This window comes from Gossypium hirsutum, chromosome A05, assembly GCF_007990345.1.
Source record: "Gossypium hirsutum isolate 1008001.06 chromosome A05, Gossypium_hirsutum_v2.1, whole genome shotgun sequence".
NCBI classification, from domain to species: domain Eukaryota; kingdom Viridiplantae; phylum Streptophyta; class Magnoliopsida; order Malvales; family Malvaceae; genus Gossypium; species Gossypium hirsutum.
The window spans coordinates 2,935,445-2,960,315 of record NC_053428.1 but is presented as its reverse complement, the minus strand read 5'-3'; the positions used below and the strand labels follow the sequence as shown (position 1 = coordinate 2,960,315).

At 30.0% G+C, this 24,871-nt stretch overlaps 1 protein-coding gene and 1 long non-coding RNA gene across 3 annotated transcripts; one reads left to right on the top strand and one right to left on the bottom strand.

Moving 5' to 3' along the window:
• Positions 1–112: 112 nt before the first annotated feature.
• LOC121229229 (uncharacterized) lies at positions 113–2,715 on the bottom strand. 2 transcript variants are annotated; one of them, XR_005926924.1, is made up of 5 exons: positions 2,370–2,715; positions 1,817–1,960; positions 1,483–1,614; positions 515–598; positions 113–426 (listed from the first exon to the last, which is right to left on the bottom strand). It is a non-coding gene; the product is annotated as an uncharacterized lncRNA (long non-coding RNA). The 2 variants fall into 2 exon arrangements; XR_005926923.1 differs by having other exon boundaries at positions 511–598; positions 2,370–2,714.
• Positions 2,716–22,132: 19,417 nt separating this feature from the next.
• LOC121229227 (1-aminocyclopropane-1-carboxylate synthase 7) lies at positions 22,133–23,723 on the top strand. Its single transcript, XM_041112860.1, has 2 exons — positions 22,133–22,738; positions 22,853–23,723. Exons 1-2 carry the CDS (start codon positions 22,191–22,193, stop codon positions 23,706–23,708), a joined length of 1,404 nt encoding a protein of 467 aa, XP_040968794.1. The 5' UTR covers positions 22,133–22,190; the 3' UTR covers positions 23,709–23,723.
• Positions 23,724–24,871: the final 1,148 nt, after the last annotated feature.

Below are 24,871 nucleotides of genomic sequence, written 5' to 3'. Positions count from 1 at the left end.
TGAAAAGCAATGGCTCCTATTTTTTAAAAAGAAAATTAAACCAAAATCAAATAGGATCATATTTCCAATCAAACAAAGAAATCCGAACCAAACTCCATTTGTCCAAATCTGGTTTAATACGTTTTGAAATTTATCTTTTCATGATAATGTCTGGTTTTTTATTATTTTAGAAATGGAATATTCATTTCATTTCAATTTGAATAATTACAACATTTTAATTTGTAAATAAAAACAGAACTGAACCAAATAAGTAAAAAAAAAAAAAGGTAAAGATCCAAACGACAAAAACTGAAAGGGTTGGTTCTTTCCTTTTCAGTAGGCAACCCAAAATGGGTTCTTAAGTCAATTATGCGTCCGAAAGTAGAAAAGTTAGTTACGTTATACACAAGGCTTTGATCGCTTGTGATTAGTAAGCTTTCCATTCACCTGCATCAATTGAAAAGTAAAAGCCGCATCAGGCATTCCACACGCAAGCATAGAAATAAGTTGCAAAATAGATAAAATACGTACTCACAGGGAATGTGCAAGTAATGTCTCACATCCATAAACTGTCTTCAGCTCCCAATTCGAGCAAGGTCATGTCTCTATCTTCTAATATCTGCAGTTTCTATCAGAATAACATGAATGCATTGATTTGGAACCCTTGTGACGACACAAGTCATAAACCTAATGAGATCATGTTTCTCTCGTTCAGATGAGACTAATGCAAATTACAATCACGAAAAGACAAATGGCTGAAAATAATACCCTATCATTTGGAGGTGCAGCATGTCCATAATGTAAAAGACAATTGCACAATAAAAACATAAATATTTTGATGGAATCTCGCATCAATAGTCACTCTCATGTATTAACCATACAAGAAGTAAAACTTCCAAAAATATAAACTGCAATATATGTCTCAAATCATACAGAATGAGAAACTGAGCATCACTTCTTGACATTCAAAATGTTTTCCTAATGGTACATTATACCGGAATTCTATAACAACGATAGCTATATTAGATTTCCTTTCTCGGATGTTTAGTTTAAAAGGTAAATCCTGAACAAATGGGCACGAAAAAACTATTAATGTGCTGTTATTATGCATTGCATGTATTGAACAAGAAATAATCAGAAACTGAGGCACTCCTATTTTCACATCTACTGCAAATGCACGTGTATGAACATGTAGGTGTGATTGAAACATACTTTCAAACTGATATTCTTTCTTGCCTGCTTTAGTTTTTCTAATAACCTCACAGAATGGAACATACCAAGTAAAGATTAAATTTTCGTTATTTAGCAATACACTTAGGAAACAGTTCTGCTACAACATCAATAATGCAGGTGAAGCAAAAGAAGATGTAAAGAAAGAACGAAATGGCCAAAAAGTAACTTCTAAAACATGTAGAATGACATATTATAGCCGAAATCATTTGCTTATACACGCAAAAACATATATACACAATTGTTGTTCAAGCAATGTACTATAATTATTACCTCAACATGAGCTTCAGAACTTATATCATTGGCAACTCGAATAAGAGTAAGCTCCAAGTCAGACTTGAAGACAGAGCACTCAGTCAATATCGGATGCAAATTTGTCAAATCTGTCTCAAAATTTTACATTCCCTAAAAACAGTAGAGAAAAAAACAATATAAGCCTCTAAATAAACAATGCAGCACTTTTACATAACGTCATAAAAATTGAATCAAAGTCGGTGCACTAATTCAGTCTGACAATACAAAAGTACACCAGAATTTGAGAAATAATATGACACTGTTCTAAAGGCAAGCGGCAAATGAGAATAGAATGGTCGGTGAAATGTTAAACCTTGAACTTGGCAAGTTTTGAGAAATTATTGCTATCAGAGTTAAGCCTGTGTAAGAGGAACAACAAGGGTTTCTGTCAAGATTTGAGCAATCTCATCAATATAGAAGGTCATGCTATCCAGTAACCTGTAACCATATACCTTTCCTGCCAACAAGAATGTAAACATAAGAAGCACTTATCACCTGGCATAATGAACACGACAACATCGATAGAATATTTATCCGGAAATAAGACAGTAACTTTATTTCCCCCAACCAATCAGCATAATCAGCAGGTAACCTAGGTGCAAATAGAATCAATTTCCCAGTTGTAATGTCCTTAATTCAGTAAAAATGGAAGTTTATCAACTTCAAAAGTTTCTAGATTCAATAAGCTCTAGCATCTAAAAAAACATGACCTTAGCAAAGAAAAAGCGTATAACATGAAAATTAACGTAAGAGAAGCAACTTTCTTGCCTAAAATTGAATAGATTATAATTAAATTTTAATTATTGCATTGTACTGAATTATAACTTAATTGAAAGTTTATAAAGAGCAAGGCACGGCCGAAGTACCTGAAAAGCTCAATGTGATCGGTGCAATAGCGCGTTCGCTCTCATCCTCCCTGATCGATCGATTAATCCAAGAAATTTAACATCGAAGAAAGCATGTATGGATGAGAACCAATTAGAAATGAGTGATTCGGCAGTCCCTGAAGGAAGGCGAAGCCACGGAGGGGCCGAGAAAAGTCGGAGAGGTGCCGGCGAAGAGAGTTGAGGAGATTTAGACGGTTGGAAACGTGGAGAACCATGGGGACCTCCGGAGAGGAGATAGACGACGGCTATGTTGAAGCCATGGCAATGGCTTCTTCTCTCATCGGTTTCGCGGTAAATACAACTGAACTAACCTAAGTACCGGCATTTGCTTGAGTATTTTATTTCTTTTTCCCTCGAAAATTCCATTGGAAATACGACACCGTTTTCCAAATATGGGCAGTGGATCGTGGATTGGGCTATAAATGGGTTCCTCTGCTTTTTCTTGGATAGCTAATAGTAGCTTAGCTTGTAATACAAGTGGCAAAAAAAATCACTAGTTTAATAGAAAATTAACACTTTTAGACTTTCAAGTTTCAACTTCAAGGATAAATTTATTTATAAACATATAATCATTGAAGACTACATATGGAAAATTCATAATATGCAACTTAACTATCCAATTGATAAGAAAATATAACTTCAAAAGTTATATAAATATTAATATAAAAAATTCATTATTAAATTTAAATAGAAAAATTATTTATTACACTACAAAAAAATGTCATTTATTGACGGCCAAAATTTGTCGATAATATAATCAAAAAATTGGTTGGTATAACACCTTATGTTTTATATCGATGGAAAAATACTTACCAAAACGAAATTCTGAATGTCGAGAAAAGTATTACTTGTATAGAATTCTACTGACAAAAACAATCCATTGATAAATTCCTTTCACCTTATACTACAAAAACCTCCATTGGTAAAGGCAATGTCAAGCAATTGCTACCCAATAATTAATTCATTGCTTTACTGATGGTTTAGACATGCATCCCATTGTCACTCGAGACAAGTAAACATCAAATCTAAACAAGTTTTGCCTAGCTCCAATTCTTAAGACATTTACCCAAAAATGTATAAATTGATTTTTTTGTTCATATTATATCAAAACTTAACTAATGTGTCTCAAGACCTATATATCAAATGGTCCAAAATATAATATTTCTAGTATATAAACGATACCTAACTATCACCTAAAACATACTATTACTTACCAAACTATTGCACAATCATTTTACTTATGAAACTACATTCTAACAACTTAAGATCATGGCAACATAAACATCAATTGATCCTAAGTATGTCAAGATAGTAAAGTAAACCAAGCATGCTTTTAAAAATCATCATTATAGTATGAGGTTTGCCAATGGACTTATAAAATCCGTCAGTATAGAAATAAGGTATATTGACAGATACATTATTTGACGATATAAATCGTTACCAATAATGACAGATTAAATTCCTCAATATAAGACAATTTTAGCGACAGTTTCCTTCCGTCCGTATATGTATTTGACAAATTTTTTGTAGTGTTAAATAGCAATTTATATCAAAATAATCCTAAATTACAAAAATCATATCTAAAGTCTAACCCATTTCGAATCTGATATCTATAGAAACCCATTTCAAACATGAAGAATTATATATGTCCATTGCGGCCTGAAGCCCAAACCCTTTTTGGGAAATTGCAAATATTTGACCATCTGTATACTACTTACAAAGTGGCTTGTTATAATTTGACAATCTATACTACTTATAAATTTACTGCAAGGTTGTGTTAGAATAGGTGTGTATTTGCATTTTATCTTCCAATTTGTGTAAATTTTCTTTTTTATAATGCTTAGGTGTGTGTCCTATATAAAAGGAGTCCGTTTTTTATGGTGTAAGTTTGTTCCTGTTGTTTATGTTTTATTAACCTTTTGATTAGCTGTACCTTTTTGAGTTCTAATAAAATTTTATTTTCATTGAAAAAATAGTATTTAATATCTTGGTTATGTAAACATGGTGCATGACTATATTATAGGAAATTCATTGAGCTCAATGGCTAAAAATAAAATAACCCTAAACCTACATCATGAATGTAATAATTAACATGGCTTGATTATATACAAGCTGACTAAGACTCTGAGATTATGAATATATTGTACGAAATTCTGAGGTCATTGTCTAAAAACAAAATAAACGTGGGGAACCAAACTCCAAACTTACTGAATTTACGGAATGTTATGTCTTAAAAATGATTATATGATTTATTTGTTTATTTAATAAGAATTTCATCTTGAATCAGTGCTGCCTCCGATCCAGGCATTGAACTTATATCAATCAGGTTTAAAGTCGGTGGTGGACACAATTAATTTAGGATTCTTATCTCTATACTGCATCCATGTTTTGCCAAGAAATTAGGATTGAAAAAAAAAGAAAAAAAAAGGGTCCAACCAAAGCTGCTTAATTGAGCTGTCTTAACTAAAACTGTTTGACATGTGATATGATGGTGATAAGAGGTAGGTGTGTCTAATTAGTAATTACATGGTGGAGAATTAGGACACGAGTTCCATTTTTTTCCCTTGAGGCATATTAAGGGATTCCTGGAATTTGCCTACCTCAATTCAATGGATATATTATATAGAGAGAGATATGTGGGAATCAAATTTTTATTCTGAATTTTGTCTAAATATGCTTCCTTCACTCTTCAATCTGGTTAATATTTTTTGTCCACTCTTTTCCATTCTTTCAACTCCCATTTTCTTGGCTCAACCCAATGATACAACTTTTTGTTTAAAAAATATATTTTTTATTATTAAATAATAATTTGGTTAGCTACCCAATCTAGATTTATATGATTTTTTTTAAAACTTATTTAAAAAAAATAGATCATGTCTAATCATTTGTACACATAAATCAACCTTTAAATAAGTTTAATTATTGTATATGTAATCAACTTATTTGCAACATATTGACAATGGTGAAACCTAATAATATAAAAGCCCATGGAAAATTAACGTTCTCAATATATTGTTGTTGCATTACCGGACGGAACCGTCTCTTGTCTCGTCCTTTAATTTATCGAAATTGTCCGCTTAGGGTTCCTCACGTGAAGGAAACTGATAATACTATTTGAATGCATTGCGTTCTTAGTAATTTATTTTCAAATGAAAATGGGATGTGTGCTTCAGTAAGTTTCATTGCTAAATTATGAAGTTGGTGAAGCATGTGTAAAGAGTTTCATCAAATTACGAGGTCAGGTCGTCAACATATCCTTTAATCTCTAAACAACATTCAATTAAATGCCCTGCGTGATCGCCTGGTTGGCAAAGGCCTCACATTTAAGCAAAAAAAAAAAATGTTAACTAATTACTAATTACTAATGTCATGGGTGGGTTGTGCATCAAAGCCCATGACGATTGCGCAAATAATGCTCCATAAAGCTCGATTGATGAAATAGGACTCATTTGACCTGCTTGAACTAACTGGGCTTATGAAACTCATGAATAAGCCTATCTACTTCAAATTTTGGTGGCCCAATGAAACACTCCTGTAAAACTATAGAGTTATTAGTGTAAATCCTAAAGGGATCAAATTGTATAAAGTTTAAATCCTTTATGACTCTCAATTGTAGATAAGCGCTAATCTTAATCGTAGATGTAACTCAATCTATTCCGTTGATATTGGAGTAATCACTTCACTTCATTTCATTCATAGTTGTGAATATATTTGAGAGTATTTACGCAAACACTTGGTGTGCGCTATTTTTCCTTTGGTCTTTTGTTCTTCGTTGCCCATTCATTCGAGTTTGCTTTCGCTATATTTCAATGCCTTAGAAAATTTTTACGAGAATTCTCACTTTGTGAGAGTTAAGCTAATTTAGATAGATTTAAAATAAAAAAATTGCATAAGGTTGCACGGTCTGTGAGACTAAAATTCTAGTCCCGTAATGCAATTGCAAATAATTTACATTGTTGAAGTTCTCATTCACATAAGCGTTGGATAAAGAAAATTTTAAAAAAAGAAAGAAAAAGCAATCGGATATAATTACAAAAAAAAATTGAAATGTGCAAAAATACAAATAATAATTATTGCTAAAGGTAAATAAAAAATGTAAATAATTATAAATGAAGTTTCAAAGCTTATATAGTGAAGTTAGAGTCTACTAATAGAAGAAAAAATGAAATATTTATATAACTCTACTAATGTATTATTTTATTTTGTAAAATTGATTTGTTTATATTATTTCTAACTAAATTGATGTGGAATTAGTGATATCTACTTAATTAACTATATATAATTATAATGAATCTCCGGGACTGTTGACTGTTCAAAGATCATAAAAGTGGTATCCAATAAATTTAAAATGCACTTGTAAAATATTAGACTCATGATGGACACTGAGGGCGGAGGTGAAGAGGGCGGACAAAGCACATGGAGAAGCTATATAGAAAATTCTTTCACGAAAAAGGCAACTCTTGGCTTGTGTGTTGGGAATTATGTGTTAAGAACTGGATTATATAAAAACAATTAAATATGGGGAAAGGAAATGGTCCACTGTCAATAGTTTACTATAAGCAAGTTGGAGATATAAAATTAAATATGTAGTGATTTAAATATATATTTAGTACATATACGAGTTTGAGCAACAAGATTACAGATCTTTTTTGTCAAGTTGATATCTTCAAATTTATAACGTACGTTTGAAATGTTCTTTCGAAGGCTAACAGTAACGATATATATATATATAGAAGAAATTTAACTAAAAATAGATAATTTAGGCTTAATTTAATTAATTCAAGTGCAATTGTTTTATAATGTCTTCTCATAATATATCATTACAAGGCTTGAATTATTCGTACTTTGAGTTGATTAATATTTTTAAAAAAATTATTAGTTAAAAAAGTAATTATTGGTGCAAAAAAATAAATAAATATCTATTTTCTTAAGTAAAAAAAATATTATGCCATTTATTCTCTTTAACAAATTTTAATTTACAAATAAACTAATAAATTCATATATATGATGATTTTGAAGGAGGATTCTAATACAGTTATCATGATAATTTCAATACAATAGTTCTAAATGAATTAAGGAATCCAATACAACATTAAACTCACCATGATGGTGATTCCAATTGAGTGTTCCAATATAATTATCATGGTAATTCTTGCTTGCAAATAGAAATGTGGCAGGACACAAAAAATAATAATGGGTAAGGTAATTAAAAATTGAAATAATAATCAATAAAGTTTTTATTATGTTGACAAAGTTTGATAAAATCATTATTAAATTATTAATTGAGTAAAATAATTAAATATAGTAATGTATATATAATGAATCTCCGGCGATGTTGGCTGTTCAAAGATCATAAAATCCAATACATTTAAAATGCAGCTGTAAAATATTAAAGACTTTTTTTGTTTTTGTATGTATATGATGTATACTGGGGGCGGAGGTGAAGGGCGGATAAAGCACATGGAGAAGCGATATAGAAATTTCTTTCATGAAAAAGGCAACTCTTAGCTTGTGTGTTGGGAATTATGTGTTAAGTTATATGGGGAAGGAAATAGTCCACTGTCAATAGTTTATTATAAGCAAGTGGGAGAAATAAAATTAAATATGTAGTGAGTGCGTATTCGAGTTTGAGCAACACAAATTTTTTTCTAACTTGATATCTTAAAAATTTTGTAAAGTTCGAAATGTTATTTTGAAGGCAACAGTAATAATATAATTATAAATTAAAATAAGATAATTTAGGGTTAATTTAATTAATTCAATCCGACTTGTTTTATAATGTCTCCTCATATTATAAAATATATGTTTTGGAAAAACGAAGTGATGCCGGTGGATCGTATTTAATTATATGTTATATTTTCAAAAAAAAAAAAAAAAAGTCAAACAACATCTATCGCGTAGGACTACTACTCTTATGTGATTTGTTCAAAGCGTAGTACTATGTGTAGGGCTAATATCATAATTTTGCACGCATCAATCAACCGGAAATTTCTTACATGAAGACAATGATGAGCATGTTCCAAAGACCATTGCATGCCTTTATGGCGGGGTTCACAAAGCGTGTTCGTACAAACACGCTAAGAATCTTTTTTATATATTAAAAAAACAACATATATACCATATTATAAAATTTATGCATTTCAGATTTACTCCAATTGGAATATACATTCTTTAAAAATTAATATTAAAACAAAAAAAATTTGATTTCAATAATTTTTACATTTAAAATTTTAATTATGGTTTAAACATATTAATCTATTTTTATATTAGATAAATATAATAATGCAATATATGTAATTAAAATGGTGTTATGTTTATAATTGTGCTAGTAAATTGTGGATTAAATATTAGGTCAAATTAATATTTTTATGTATGAAATTGTATAAGATTAAAGTTCATGTATAATGTTACATATTAAATCAAAATTTATATATAACTTTTATATTTATTTTGAAAAACTATACTTGAGACTTACTTATCAACTTGTATATATTTATATGATTTGTATTAATACATTAATTTGTTACAAGATTATTATCAAGTATGTTGTAAGCAGTGTAACATCCTCAAAACCCCATTGGTCATAAATAAAATGAGATAAAATTTTAGCAAAATAAGGTATAAAATCAAAGAAAATGAAAGTTACAATATATCAAAAGAGAGTTAAATCAAGAAGCATGACATGATGTATTGAGGAAGGGACCAAATTGAAAATATGCAAAAATTTCTTTGGCACAAGCATAAATGTAACATCCCTACAATTGATATATAAGAAAAGTAGTAATAAATTGTGTAACACCCCCTACCTGTATCCGTCGCCGAAATAGAGTACGAGGCATTATCGAGAAGCACGAAACACTTACAGATAATATAAATACATTTTCATAACAATTTGTTTCGATTTCATACTATTTCATATTTAAGCTTTATTCACCAATGTATTTGAAATATCATCTTTATGCAAATAGCACACATGAAGTACATAATTCCATAATTATGAATGAACACATTTATCAAACATATTCTATGTTTTTATATAGATCATAGCAACTTTCAATTTATTTCATAGAATCAAAAACTAATGAATTCAACAAGTGGACCTAGTTGTAAAAGTCATAAAAACACAAAAATTTCAAGAAATAATCAAGAATTGAACTTACTTGAAGTAAAAATATGAAAAACCAGCTTAAGGGAACTCTTCCATGGCGTTTTTGCTGATGAGAATGCAGAAAAATAAAGAGAAATCTAGATAATTCCACTTTAGTCCCAGCTTTATTAAGTAAATTTTGCAATTTTCTAATTTTGCCCTTAATTCTCCTTATTTTCTTGCTGATTTCATGCTCTTGCCGTCCAGCCCAAATAGACCTTGGGTCTATTTGCCTTTTAAACCCTGTTTATTTTATCATTTAAGCTATGTAATCATTTCCCACAATTTTGCATTTGATACAATTTAGTCCTTTTTGTTCAATTAACTATCAGAACTTTAAAATTTCTTGACGAAACTTTAGTACTAACTTATTAACACTCCATAAATATTTATAAAAATATTTATGGCTCGATTTAAAATTCCCGAGGTCTCGATACCTCGTTTTCGATGCTAAGTATTTTAGTATTTATTTTTAGTACACTATTCACAATTTCAAAATTTTTCCTAACTTCACATTTAACTTATACTCACTAAATTAATAATATTTCCTACTCATTTGTCGAATTTATTGATCTCGAATCACTGTTCCGACACTACTGAAAATTAGGCTGTTACAAATTGAATAATGTATAATTAATTTTTCGGTAAAATGAGAAAATGATATAAAGCAGATAAAAGAGAATATTCAGGAGTATTAAGATAATAATAACAATAATGATGATTAAGAAGTAGGTTTTAGTATATTGATTTAAAAGTAAAGGCTAAATTGTAAATATGTGGAAACTTTTTTCTCAAGTGTAAATATTAAAAATTTAGGGGATCAAAGTGTAAAAATGATAAATTTGAAGGACCAAAAGTGAAAAAAATCCAATTTACTAATATATGGAATTGGCATGCAATGACCAAATTGAATAGGTGAAGAATTGTGAGGGACTAAATCATAATTTTACCAAATTAAGTGATGATTTAAGGATGGAATTTTGAAATATCATGAAGGGCACAATGGTCAATTAGAAAGAGAGAAAATTCTATAATGTAATGATGATGTTGATGACATTTTGGTGATTTTTTTAATTAATTAGTTAAATATTATTTTATTAATATTTTACTTAGATATTTATTAATATTTTATTTAGAAAATAGTATTATAAAAAGAAAAGAAGAATGAAAAAATTTATCATCCTTCCAACGTGAGTGAAAATATGAGAAATAAAGTTTTCTTTTTTTTACAATTTAGTCCTTTGCCACGAAAACCTATCTTTTTACCAAAATTTTTGAAAATTTCCTTAGATATTAAAGAAAGAAGATGAAGTAGAGATTCTAGAGAATATGTTCATCAATTTAGAAGTAATAAAATAGTAGAAGAAAGTGGAGAAAATGAGAAGAAAAATGAAGGAAAGTGGTGAAGATGAGAAATGCATGGAAATGAAGAAGAAATGAAGAAATTCTTGACAGAGGAGGTAAGTTTCATATTAAACCTACTTGTATTTCAATAGATTGAGTTAAAGAAGTTTTGAGTGAGATGTATGAAACATATATTTAATCTAAATACTAGAAACAAAAATTATTTAATGAATAATAGATACTTAAAACACTAAATTGGTAAGAGATAATATGATTTGTATGGCGAAAAGTACTAAGATTAAGAAATGAATATGTAATCTACACATAACATAAGTGACTAAATTGTATAGTAATAAAAAGTATGACAATTATGTGTGATTGAATGAAAGATAGTGCAAAAATCCTTGGAAAATAAAATATTTTTATTAAAACAATTTGGACAGCAGTAGTTACTTAACTTTGAAAATTCACAAAAAATTATAAAAACTTAGTTAGACATTGAATTAAATATGTAATTAAATCTTATTTAGTCTTGTTTCATATGGAAGAAACGGTGAAAGAAACGGAACTTTATAGTTTGAGATATATTAATTTTCATGAAACAAGGTCAATGTGAATTCGGGTTCCCCTATTTTGACTTTGAAAAATCATAAAAAATTGTAAAAAAAATGACTAGGGTTTTAAACGTATATGTTTAAACTCTTAATGAGTTTATTTTTGAGAGAAACAAACGGAAACATCATCCAAATCTCGTACTAAAGGATAATTATTTTTTAGTAAAGAAAGGTCGAAGCTGTCAAACTGCAGAACATGGCCAAATTTGAACAATTTACTGTACTTATTGACTAAGTCATAAATTTTGAAATTTTTTGTAATGACCCAAAATTCACGGGCATCGAAAAAGTATAATATCGGGCCTCCGTCTTAGTAAATTGAGTCCGAAAATAATTATTAGAAATATTTACGAGACTAGTTGTGTGTTTAATTAAGTTTTAGATAGATGAATTTAATCTAATTAAGAATAATTAGGAAAAAGGATTAAATTGAATAAAGGGTAAATGTTTAATTATAGATCAAAAGAAAATAAGAGGGACCAAATGGGCAATTAAGCCACATTTGGAAGTTGAGGCGGCATAAAATTGTAAAAATCTTAGATTTTTATATTATTTATTTATATAAATATATAAATTAATTATAAAGGATATTATTAAATTAATTATATTATAAATATTATATTAAGAAATAAATTAAATAAAGACAAATGTATGGTGATATTTAATACAAGTGTATTAATAAAATACATACATTTGTAATGCTTATATTTAATTACTAAATAGATATTTGTTTTAATTATTATATTAAAGTAATTAAATAAAAGAAAACAAAAGAAATAAAATAAAGGAAATAAAGTAAAGTAAGTTAAAATAAAAGAATAAAAGAAAACAAAAGAAGAAAGAAACAGAATAGCCAAAGACGAAACAGAGAAGAAACAGGGGAGAAAGAAGAAAAAAGAAAGAAAAAGGAAAAATTGAAGGTTTAAGGTTTAAAGCTTTGATTGGTAAGTCAAATTAGCCCTTTTCTCTTAATTCTAATGTTTTAAAAGCTTTAAAACAAAGTTTTGATGGAATTAAGTTGATATTTTGTAAGTTCATAGGTTTTCAAGTATAGTTTATGTTGAACAGAAGAGATGAATTAGGGATTAACTTGAAGGAATTTTAAGTTAGAATTGAAAAAGGGATTAAATTGTAAAAGAAACTATAAGTTTTATGTTTTAGGGACTAAATTGAGGGAAATTCGAAATTAGCAAAATATGCTGAAATTTTGATAGTTAAATTTTAGTTTGGATGAAATTTGAATAGAAATAGAGTGTGAATTGAATTAGGAAAGTAAGTGAATTTAGTTAGGATTAAATTGAGAATTAGGAAGAAATTGAATAGAAATTCAATTATTTATTATAATTAGTGTTGTAATTAATATTACAAATTATTATTTTCGTAGCTAACAAAGAACCCGAGGCATCGGCGTCAAAAGGAAAGGAGAAAGTTATCGAGGACTAAAACGGGAGAATAACGGTGTGTATTACTATAATTCGAATTTTAATTATTATTGATTGCTGAATTTTTTTATTGTTATGTATGGTAAGTAAGACTTGAGGTAAGTATGTGAAATTGATATGAATATTGAGTGAAAATGAAAGTGATGCAAATTGAATCAAATTGAATTGAATAAGTGAATTATGGAAGATGTAATTATTTGAAAAGCGTATTGATGTAATTATTTGAAAAGCGTATTGATTGAAAAATGATTGGTGATTTGAATTGTGAATCAAAATGTAACACCCCTTAACCCCGAACCGTCGCCGGAACAGAATTACGAGGCATTACCGGACGTATCGAACGATTTACAACAATTCTTAAATAAATAACCAATATATTAAAATAATTCATAAAATTTATTAGTTTGTTTACCAAATGACTTCATTTTTTTATAAAAATTTCGGCAGCATTTCTGCTTATTTTTACATAAACCCCCTGCAAATTAAAACCATATAGTTCCCAAATATCACCAATTCAACCAATTCATTTCACATTCACATTTTCTATTCTAAATACTTCTAATCAAACTCAATCTACACAATATCAATTTAAAATTTAACAATGTACTAATTAGATAAAATAGATAGACTTCTTTCATTAAAATCCATAAACTTTTAATACTAACATTTTTAACCATTATATATTAAAACATAATAACCTTTATACACAATCTATGTTCATGCCACCTTTACCAAAGGAAAAATACATCACCAAGTTTTGCCGAAGCCGGGATTAATCTGGATGCTGAACCGGGACCTTTGACTTCTATCGACCTGCCACGGAAACAACCGTACGCTGAGTAATTCATACTCAGTGGTATTACCATAATTCAAATTATAACAATAATGTACATGTAATGCATAAATCGTATATACAATTTAAATTCAATATTTCAACAATAGCAATTCATCAACCAATATCGTATATCCACAATTTGAGTTTGAATAAATCACGAACCTTAGGTTCATTTATCAATCTCATTTCACATTTCAATTCACAATTCAACTTTTTCATATCATTTCAATAGCTCGTTTGACCAACTCGTTCGGTTTATCATTTCATCATTTACCCTATTAACAAAACTCGGACTTTGGCGGATACACGGATCCAACCAAACACACCAGAATGGCACCCAGTGCCTCATCGGATAGTTCGAAGCAATAGTTGACACCCAGTGTCTCATCGGCAAAGCCAAAGAAAGTTGGTACCCAGTACCTCATCGAATCTATCCGAAGAAATATAGTGACACCCAGTGTCTCATCGACTCGAGGTCGTACTGAAACTAAGTCGAGTACCCAATGATTCATGCAGCTGCTTCCAAAATCTCGAAGTGAATCGAGGATCTCTGTCTGAAATTATTGATACCGGAATACCATGTAATCTAACAATTTCTCGAATATAAACCTCGGCAAGCTTCTGTAATGACCAGTCGGTTCTAACTGCTATAAAATGAGCTGATTTTGTGAGTCGATCAACAATCACCCAAATAGCATTCTTTTTACTCACTGACAATGGCAACCCCGTAACAAAATCCATGGTAATGTGATCCCATTTCCACTCGGGAATAGTAATAGGCTGTAACAGACCTGTTGGTACCTGATGTTCTGCTTTTACCCGCTGACAAGTCAAGCATTTACTGACATATTCAACTATATCTTTCTTCATTCCTGGCCACCAATACAGTTCTCGTAGATCACGATACATCTTCGTTCCTCCTGGGTGCAAAGCAAAAATACTATCATGTGCTTCTCGGAGAATCAATTCTTTAATCTCAGAAGTAGATGGAACACAAATTCGATTCCGAAATCTCAAACAATCATGCTCGTCAATACTAAAATTTTCTACCGCACCATACTGTACCATTTCTCTTTTCCTCATCAACTTTTCATCCTCAAACTGATGGACAATCTGAACGAGTAATTCAGATATTAGAAGATATGCTTCGAGCTTGTGTCATTGATTTTGAATCAGGTTGGGAACGTTATTTACCATTGGCCGAGTTTGTTTATAATAATAGTTTCCAATCTAGTATTCAAATGGCTCCGTATGAAGCACTTTATGGTCGAAGGTGTCGATCACCAATATGTTGGACAGAATTAAGAGAAAGAAAAGTGATTGAGCCAGAATTGATTCAAGAGACAGAAGAAACAGTTAAAAAGATTAAAGATAGACTGAAAGCCGCTTTCGACAGACAGAAATCTTACGCAGACTTGAAACGACGAGACATTGAATATTCCGTTGGTGATAAGGTATTCCTCAAAGTATCACCGTGGAAGAAAATTTTGAGATTTGGTCGGAAGGGAAAATTAAGTCTGCGCTTTATTGGGCCGTATGAGATAGTGGAAAGAATTGGGCCTATTGCTTATCGATTAGCCTTACCTCCAGAGTTACAGAAAATTCATGATGTTTTTCATGTTTCGATGCTTCGGAGATATAGATCGGATCCTTCTCATGTTATTCCCACTGAAGACATTGAACTTCGATCTGATTTAACTTATGAAGAAGAACCAGTTCAAATATTAGCACGAGAAGTGAAAGAATTAAGAAATAAACGGGTTCCTTTAGTAAAAGTTTTATGGAGAAGCCATAGTGTGGAAGAAGCAACTTGGGAACCGGAAGAGACGATGAGAGCACAATATCCTCATTTCTTCTCAGGTAAATTTCGAGGACGAAATTTATTAAGGGGGGAGAAATGTAATGACCCAAAATTCACGGGCATCGAAAAAGTATAATATCGGGCCTCCGTCTTAGTAAATTGAGTCCGAAAATAATTATTAGAAATATTTACGAGACTAGTTGTGTGTTTAATTAAGTTTTAGATAGATGAATTTAATCTAATTAAGAATAATTAGGAAAAAGGATTAAATTGAATAAAGGGTAAATGTTTAATTATAGATCAAAAGAAAATAAGAGGGACCAAATGGGCAATTAAGCCACATTTGGAAGTTGAGGCGGCATAACATTGTAAAAATCTTAGATTTTTATATTATTTATTTATATAAATATATAAATTAATTATAAAGGATATTATTAAATTAATTATATTATAAATATTATATTAAGAAATAAATTAAATAAAGACAAATGTATGGTGATATTTAATACAAGTGTATTAATAAAATACATACATTTGTAATACTTATATTTAATTACTAAATAGATATTTGTTTTAATTATTATATTAAAGTAATTAAATAAAAGAAAACAAAAGAAATAAAATAAAGGAAATAAAGTAAAGTAAGTTAAAATAAAAGAATAAAAGAAACAAAAGAAGAAAGAAACAGAATAGCCAAAGACGAAACAGAGAAGAAACAGGGGAGAAAGAAGAAAAAAGAAAGAAAAAGGAAAATTTGAAGGTTTAAGGTTTAAAGCTTTGATTGGTAAGTCAAATTAGCCCTTTTCTCTTAATTCTAATGTTTTAAAAGCTTTAAAACAAAGTTTTGATGGAATTAAGTTGATATTTTGTAAGTTCATAGGTTTTCAAGTATAGTTTATGTTGAACAAAAGAGATGAATTAGGGATTAACTTGAAGGAATTTTAAGTTAGAATTGAAAAATGGATTAAATTGTAAAAGAAACTATAAGTTTTATGTTTTAGGGACTAAATTGAGGGAAATTCGAAATTAGCAAAATATGCTGAAATTTTGATAGTTAAATTTTAGTTTGGATGAAATTTGAATAGAAATAGAGTGTGAATTGAATTAGGAAAGTAAGTGAATTTAGTTAGGATTAAATTGAGAATTAGGAAGAAATTGAATAGAAATTCAATTATTTATTATAATTAGTGTTGTAATTAATATTACAAATTATTATTTTCGTAGCTAACAAAGAACCCGAGGCATCGGCGTCAAAAGGAAAGGAGAAAGTTATCGAGGACTAAAACGGGAGAATAACGGTGTGTATTACTATAATTCAAGTTATTTATTATTAAATGCTAAATTTTAATTTATGTGTCTAGTAAATGAAATGTGAGGTAAGTATAATATTAGTATTAATTTATTATTATTATTATTATTATTATTATGAGTGGGAATTAAATTGAATAGTTTATATGAATTAATATTTGAATTGTTTGTTGATTGAAAGCGGGAAATGAATTTGAATCGAATTGTGAATGGTATTAAATTGTATGGAAATGTATTGAGTTGTGAAAATGTGTGAATTTGTGAAATAATTATTGATTGAAGGTGGAAAAATGATTGAATTGAAAGTGTGAGAAATTGTGATTGAATTGAGAATATATGTGATTTAAATACCCTATTAACTAGTCGGGCTGAGTCGGATATAGTTGGCATGCCATAGGATTGGAAGAGTTCAGGGATACTTCGACCTCGAGTCGATGAGACACTGGGTGTCACTATATTTCTTCGGATAGATTCGATGAGGTACTGGGTACCAACTTTCTTCGGCTTTGCCGATGAGACACTGGGTGTCAACTATTGCTTCGAACTATCCGATGAGGCACTGGGTGCCATTCTGGTGTGTTTGGTTGGATCCGTGTATCCGCCAAAGTCCGAGTTTTGTTAATAGGGTAAATGATGAAATGATAAACCGAACGAGTTGGTCAAACGAGCTATTGAAATGATATGAAAAAGTTGAATTGTGAATTGAAATGTGAAATGAGATTGAGAAATGAACCTAAGGTTCGTGATTTATTCAAACTCAAATTGTGGATATACGATATTGGTTGATGAATTGCTATTGTTGAAATATTGAATTTAAATTGTATATACGATTTATGCATTACATGTACATTATTGTTATAATTTGAATTATGGTAATACCACTGAGTATGAATTACTCAGCGTACGGTTGTTTCCGTGCGCAGGTCGATAGAAGTCAAAGGTCCCGGTTCAGCATCCAGATTAATCCCGGCTTCGGCAAAACTTGGTGATGTATTTTTCCTTTGGTAAAGGTGGCATGTACATAGATTGTGTATAAAGGTTATTATGTTTTAATATATAATGGTTAAAAATGTTAGTATTAAAAGTTTATGGATTTTAATGAAAGAAGTCTATCTATTTTATCTAATTAGTACATTGTTAAATTTTAAATTGATATTGTGTAGATTGAGTTTGATTAGAAGTATTTAGAATAGAAAATGTGAATGTGAAATGAATTGGTTGAATTGGTGATATTTGGGAACTATATGGTTTTAATTTGCAAGGGGTTTTATGTAAAAATAAGCAGAAATGCTGCCGAAATTTTTATAAAAAAAAATGAAGTCATTTGGTAAACAAACTAATAAATTTTATGAATTATTTTAATATATTGGTTATTTATTTAAGAATTGTTGTAAATCGTTCGATACGTCCGGTAATGCCTCGTAATTCTGTTCCGGCGACGGTTCGGGGTTAAGGGGTGTTACATTTTTATGGTAAAAGATATTTGAGTCTAGTTTCAAAAACATCAAGTGGATCTTAATTTCAAATTCTTTAGCTCAAGATATAAATAATTTAGTGACTATGACTCAAGTGGACAGCTTTGATATGAACAAACAAGTAAATAGTGGAATTATAGATAATGTTACATATAAGCATATTATATGTTAAAATTTAAAGATTTTAACAAATATATACTTAAAGGGCGTGGAATGGAGAGGAGGAGGAGGAAGAAAAAATATGAATATATATATATAGTAGATGAATTTGAAATGTTTCGAAATAGTTGTAAGTGATGGAATGATTAATACATGTGAGTATGTTTAAACAAATTGATAAAATAATGAATATTGTTAATTCATGTGATATTGAATTCTTTGTTAAAATTTTATGAAGAATTAAATTGATTGGCACAATTTAGAAATAAATATGAAATATACATAAAGTGGGTAAACTACTTTGAAAGTGCAAGTCCTCCAATGGTATTATTGGTAAAATTTTAATATTTGTGTTAATTTTATAAACTTTGTTATCTTTGATTAAATATCATGTTTTTATGAGCTCATTTTAACTCATAATTAGTTCTATCGTAAATTCAATTATTACTAAAATGAATTAATGATCTATATTAATTAAATAATATGATACATTGATCTGAAATTTTTAATAGTTGCCTCGACAACGAATGACACACTGATGCATTGACTCAATGACCAAGTCGAGTATGAGATTGTTACAAGCATATTAAAAATTTTCCACAAACAAAATTAGAATTTTTAAATATAACTTAAGAAACATATCTTAATATTTAACCTTGATCGTAATTTTTTTTATTTCCACACACAATATTCGAAATAATAGTCCATATTTACATATAAAATTTATGCATAAATACCTGGTTAAAAATAATTTAAAAACAAACACACAGATGAATTTATAGATTGATAATAATTAATATAAACAACCCAATATTATTAAATATCTAGATTGACGTGTGTCATGTTCTTATTCGATTTATATCTTCCAAGAAGATTTGTGCCTGCCCATAGAGATGCAAAGATATACATATACTCCTTTTTTTTAATCAAATAATACTCGTAACCTTACCTCATCGAGATAATGAGCATAGGATGAGTAAATCTTGCAAGATTTCAATGGATGGAACAGTTTTTAACTTTTGATTTGAGATTGAGAGAGTGGTTTTCGGACATTTTAACTGCGTGTCGGCGGTATCAACTCAACTCATTATCTTCCAAAGTTTATATTAGGTTTTGGTAAAGTAGCAACATCAGATACAGATAGCTATTACATGCATATATGAAAAATATACTCTAGTTTTCGTTTTGTTTCTAGTCTAAATTCAAAGCATGAGAGGTGACAAACATGGCCCTTCATTATATGATGTTGACACACACTTTAGTTGCTATGGTGCTGACCATTCGGGAATGTACTTCTCCTTCATCTTAAAAGCTACTGAAATTAGTTTCTTACACATATATGCATGTGTGCAAGGACGCGTCCAGTTGTGAGCTCCCTATAAACCCAATTCGACTGTCATTTTCCTTGTCCCAACTTCAGGGGTGCTTTTCATACCTGTTTAGGAAAGATATCAAAACTCAGAAATTTAATTTAGCTGTTTCATGAAATTGAAAAGTTTATGATATTTGGAAGTGATAAATCTCAAAATTATACGTGAACAATAATTTAATGTGCAATTATATATATGAACTTTTGATTCGATCAAATTCTTGTAAATTATATATTATATACATGAACAATTATATTTATTTAATATAAAAATAAATTGATATATTTAATTCTTTGAATGTACATGATTAAATTCAAATTAAAGTTTCAAGTATACATTTGAACCGCAATTAGAGTTTCATCTGTATAATTGCATTAAATTAAAGTTCATATATACAATTGCATATTAAATCAAAATTCATGTATAATTTTAAGATTTATCCCTATTTCAAAAGACTGCTTCATGGCTTGGATTTACCTATGTCGGAGGTAGGTAGTAGCGTTGCTCCCATAAAAATAAAATAAAAAATTAAAATTACAAGTTAATTTATGGTAAAATTGTACTTTGACCCCTTAAAATATGAATTTTTTTTATGTTTAGCCATTTTCAAAATGATGAAATTATATATTAATATATAATAAAATTACATTTTAATCTCTCAAAAATTTTATAATTCAATTCCGATCTTCTTAAAAAATTTCTTGCTTCGACTCTATTTACCTAGCAGTTGATTATGATTATGAAATGATATTTTTTAGAATATATATTCATCATCTTTGGTTGAATATTTTATCTCTTGAATTTGATTTGGTAGGAGCTGGTTTTGGCAACTCCCCATAGATTTAAAACTGGGGTTTACTCTAGAAATTTTTATTTGATTACTGCTTTAACTCCAAGCCAGCCATTATTGTTCTTAGCTGCAGGGTAACCCTGACAGGAGAAAAGTTGAAGGTTTATTTTTAAACTTATAATCCAAAATTTAATCAACGTAGATTAAAATTTGAATTCCAATATATTTACCATCACTTTCTCATAATCCTAATATTCCATGATCTGATAAAAGACGATTGCTTGATACTTGTCTCTCTCCCAGAGACCAGAGTCGAAGAACAGTCGTCATCAACCACTACTACTTTTTTATGTTCATTATATTTGCATTGCTATTATATGACGATATAATTAAGCAATCTAATTAATTGAAGAATCTCATGCTGTGAAATTCCTAGCACATGATCTGCAACCCCACGTCGAAGAAAAAAAGCATATTCTTCGTATTCTGTTTTTGTTATGAAGATGATGTTTCTCCTCTAGTTGAGAAAAAATAAAAAAAAACATGATCTTGACAAAAATCTCATTTCTTACATATAGGAATATACCTGCTTGTTTATACCTAAACACCCATGTGGTTAATGAATCTAATTAGCCATTTACAAAGTAAATTAATGTATAGTATTTGACATTTTATTATTTGCATTGACTAATTATCAGTTAGTCCATTTGTTTGGCTTAAGATTGCCTTTAATTAAAACCTAGATTAGATAATGATGTTCAATAACGATGAAAATCCTTCCTAAATAAGATAATATTTTTGCTTGGAATTAATGCATCATTTAAGGGGGACCATGTTTTAGATCTTTTCAGAGCTTCTGTTTTGTCCCAAATCAGAATCTTAATCTTCAGTAAAATGGGATCTTTGTCAGGTCATCATAAAAACTTAACTACTCTTAGATCTCTTGGAACATAATTATGTTGTAATAAACTTGTACATTCTTCATCTAATATAGATTTGGTTTTTAATTAATGAAACCTTCATTTATTTATTAAAAACAGGGGTTTGATTGGTCATAGGTTGGGAAGTGGGGACTTAGCCAAATGGAAAACTCAAATTAAGAGATTACTTAATTTGTTGAAGCTAAACAATCATTTGGGGGGAATTAAGAGACTAAAACTAGGCACCTACTTTCCTATATATCGACCACCATACTTGGAGTATGGGATCTCTTCGAGATTGAGATAAAGAAAGATTTGACAAGTTGACAAGCTTAACAGTTGTCATTTGTGTTAAAATATAACTATATTGTAAAAGGTGGTATTTTTGCTTACACTATAGAGTTAATCATTGATATTTTTTAATTTCTTATTTTTCTATATTCTGAAAAGAAACAAGCAAGTTGTTATTGGATTCCTATATATAAATGCAAGTCTTTGACAAAGGTTTTCATCATCATCATCATCAGTCTTCTTCAAGCCCTCTTCTATCCCTTTTTTTTCCCTTCTTTCATACAAAAAGAAAAAAAGGGTAGAAATGGCTATTGAGATTGAACAACCTCGTGTTGGATTATCAAAAGTTGCTGTTTCCAAAACTCACGGGGAAGATTCTCCATATTTTGCAGGGTGGAAAGCTTATGATGAAAACCCTTACCATGAAACAAGCAACCAGTCGGGTGTTATACAGATGGGACTGGCTGAAAATCAAGTAAGTGTCAGCACTCTGCAGAAAAAAAACATGTTAAAACTAATACATGTAATAGTGTTCTTACTTTTTGCTTTGTTCCTCGTACAGGTGTCATTTGATTTGTTGGAGAAATACTTGGAAGAACATTCTGAAGCATCGAGCTGGGGAAAAGGAGCTCCTGGTTTCAGAGAGAATGCTTTGTTCCAAGACTACCATGGATTAAAATCTTTCCGACAGGCGATGGCGAATTTCATGGAGCAAATTAGAGGGGGAAGAGCAAAATTCGACCCTGATAGAATCGTCCTAACTGCTGGTGCAACCGCAGCTAATGAGCTTTTAACATTCATTTTAGCAGATCCTGGTGATGCTTTGCTCATTCCAACTCCATACTATCCAGGGTAAGAACAAGTTCAGATCATAACTTTTTAAACTATAAAGTTCCAACCTACAAGGATCATCTTTCATTTTTAAACCAGTGCTTGATTCAGAACCATTTTTTGTTTTTAATTCAGATTTGACAGAGATCTAAGGTGGAGAACCAGTGTGAACATTGTTCCAATCCATTGCGATAGCTCAAACAATTTCCAGATTACACCAGAAGCCATGGAAGCTGCATATCAAAGTGCAGAATCCATGAACTTGAAAGTGAGGGGAATACTGATAACAAACCCTTCAAACCCGTTAGGTGCAACAATCCAACGATCAGCCCTGGAACAGATTCTCGATTTCGCCGTAAACAAAAACATACACCTCGTGTCGGATGAAATTTACTCTGGTTCTACATTCTCTTCATCCGAATTCATCAGCATTGCCGAAATCCTCGAAACTCGTGGCTACAAAGACGCCGAGAGAGTCCACATCGTTTACAGCCTCTCTAAAGATCTCGGTCTCCCCGGTTTTCGAGTGGGAACCATATATTCCTACAATGACCAGGTCGTCACCACCGCCAGGAGGATGTCGAGCTTCACTTTGATTTCGTCACAAACACAACATCTCTTGGCTTGCATGTTGTCCAACAAGGAATTCAGCGAAAACTACATAAAGACAAATAGGGAAAGATTAAGCAAGCGATATGATATGATCATTAAAGGGTTGAAAAAAGCCGGAATCGAGTGTTTGAAAGGCAATGCCGGGCTGTTTTGCTGGATGAACCTCAGCCCATTGTTGGAAAAACCCACGAGAGAAAGCGAATTGGCTCTTTGGAAGGTTATACTGAACGAAGTGAAACTAAACATATCGCCTGGATCTTCCTGCCATTGCTCTGAACCAGGGTGGTTCAGGGTCTGTTTCGCAAACATGAGTGAACAAACACTTGAAATTGCACTTGAAAGAATACATAAATTCATGGAACAAAGAAAGAGGAACTAAACGTAGTTATATGTGTCCATAAAATCAAGTTTTTTGGGTGGGGGGGGGGGGTTAGATTTAATACCCATTTAGATTTTATGTGATTAAAATGTAAAGCTAAGAGTAAAATCGGGTTTTTTGATATATTATTCTTTGTTTAGGTGGACGTGATTTATATCCTCCTTGTTTTCTTGCTTAAGATGAAGCAAGTTCCCTAGAAATTCTTCTAATTTATTTTATTCAAAGTACTAATGATATTTTGTATTTCTCTCTTAGTTGTAAAGTATTTTTATAAATACTCTTTTGTCCTTTGACTTGGTCGTTATTTAATTCATACAAGAAATATGTTGCTTTTTTCAATCCTCTTCTACTTAAACACAATCAGGTTTTTATTTTAAAAATATAAAACAAAAAAAAATTACTTAAACAAATTGGATACCAAGTACCAACCAATTAAGGAAGTCAATTCAGAAACCTCCATTGTGCAATGAAATCATGATTATATATGACTTTTTGTAGAGAAGGATAGAGTTGCCCTAATCATATATGCATATATAAAGAATTTAGTAATTCAATGTGGCATAGTTCAAAAGTTGACATTTGTCAAATTAATAAGTTATGGTGTGTACACATTGTTTAAAATTGCAATTAAATGCTTAAAATTAGTTTAATCATACACTAGATTTTCGTTTGAATAAGAATATGAATAAATTTAAAAACTGAAAGGAGTCAAGAAAAATACCCGTTTCAACGAGTTAAAATTACTATTTAATTGATAATTTTTTTAATGCTCAAGTAATGTAACAAAATATTCAACACAAATGTAATAAAAAAGATGGAAGGTCAAAGAGTTTCCTTATAATTCACACTACGGTAGTTAAGAGTATTAATGGGTCAACTCATGATAGTAAAGAAAAAGGTTTGGAGACTCCATCTCGAAATTGGAGCCATCCTAATTTACTACTGCCATATCCATATGATTTATTTCTCCAATATTTCTTTATAAATTCTAGCATTGTAAGTTGTAACAAAAACTATTTTTAAGAAAAAGAATATGATATTTAGTTATTATATACTTGAGAAAAACATTATTCTGTGGTCTAATGGATTAACATAAAATTTATTTTCTTGCCAAGCTAATGTTACATCGTTTTCTATTAGGGCAAGCAAACCATGCAAAAGTA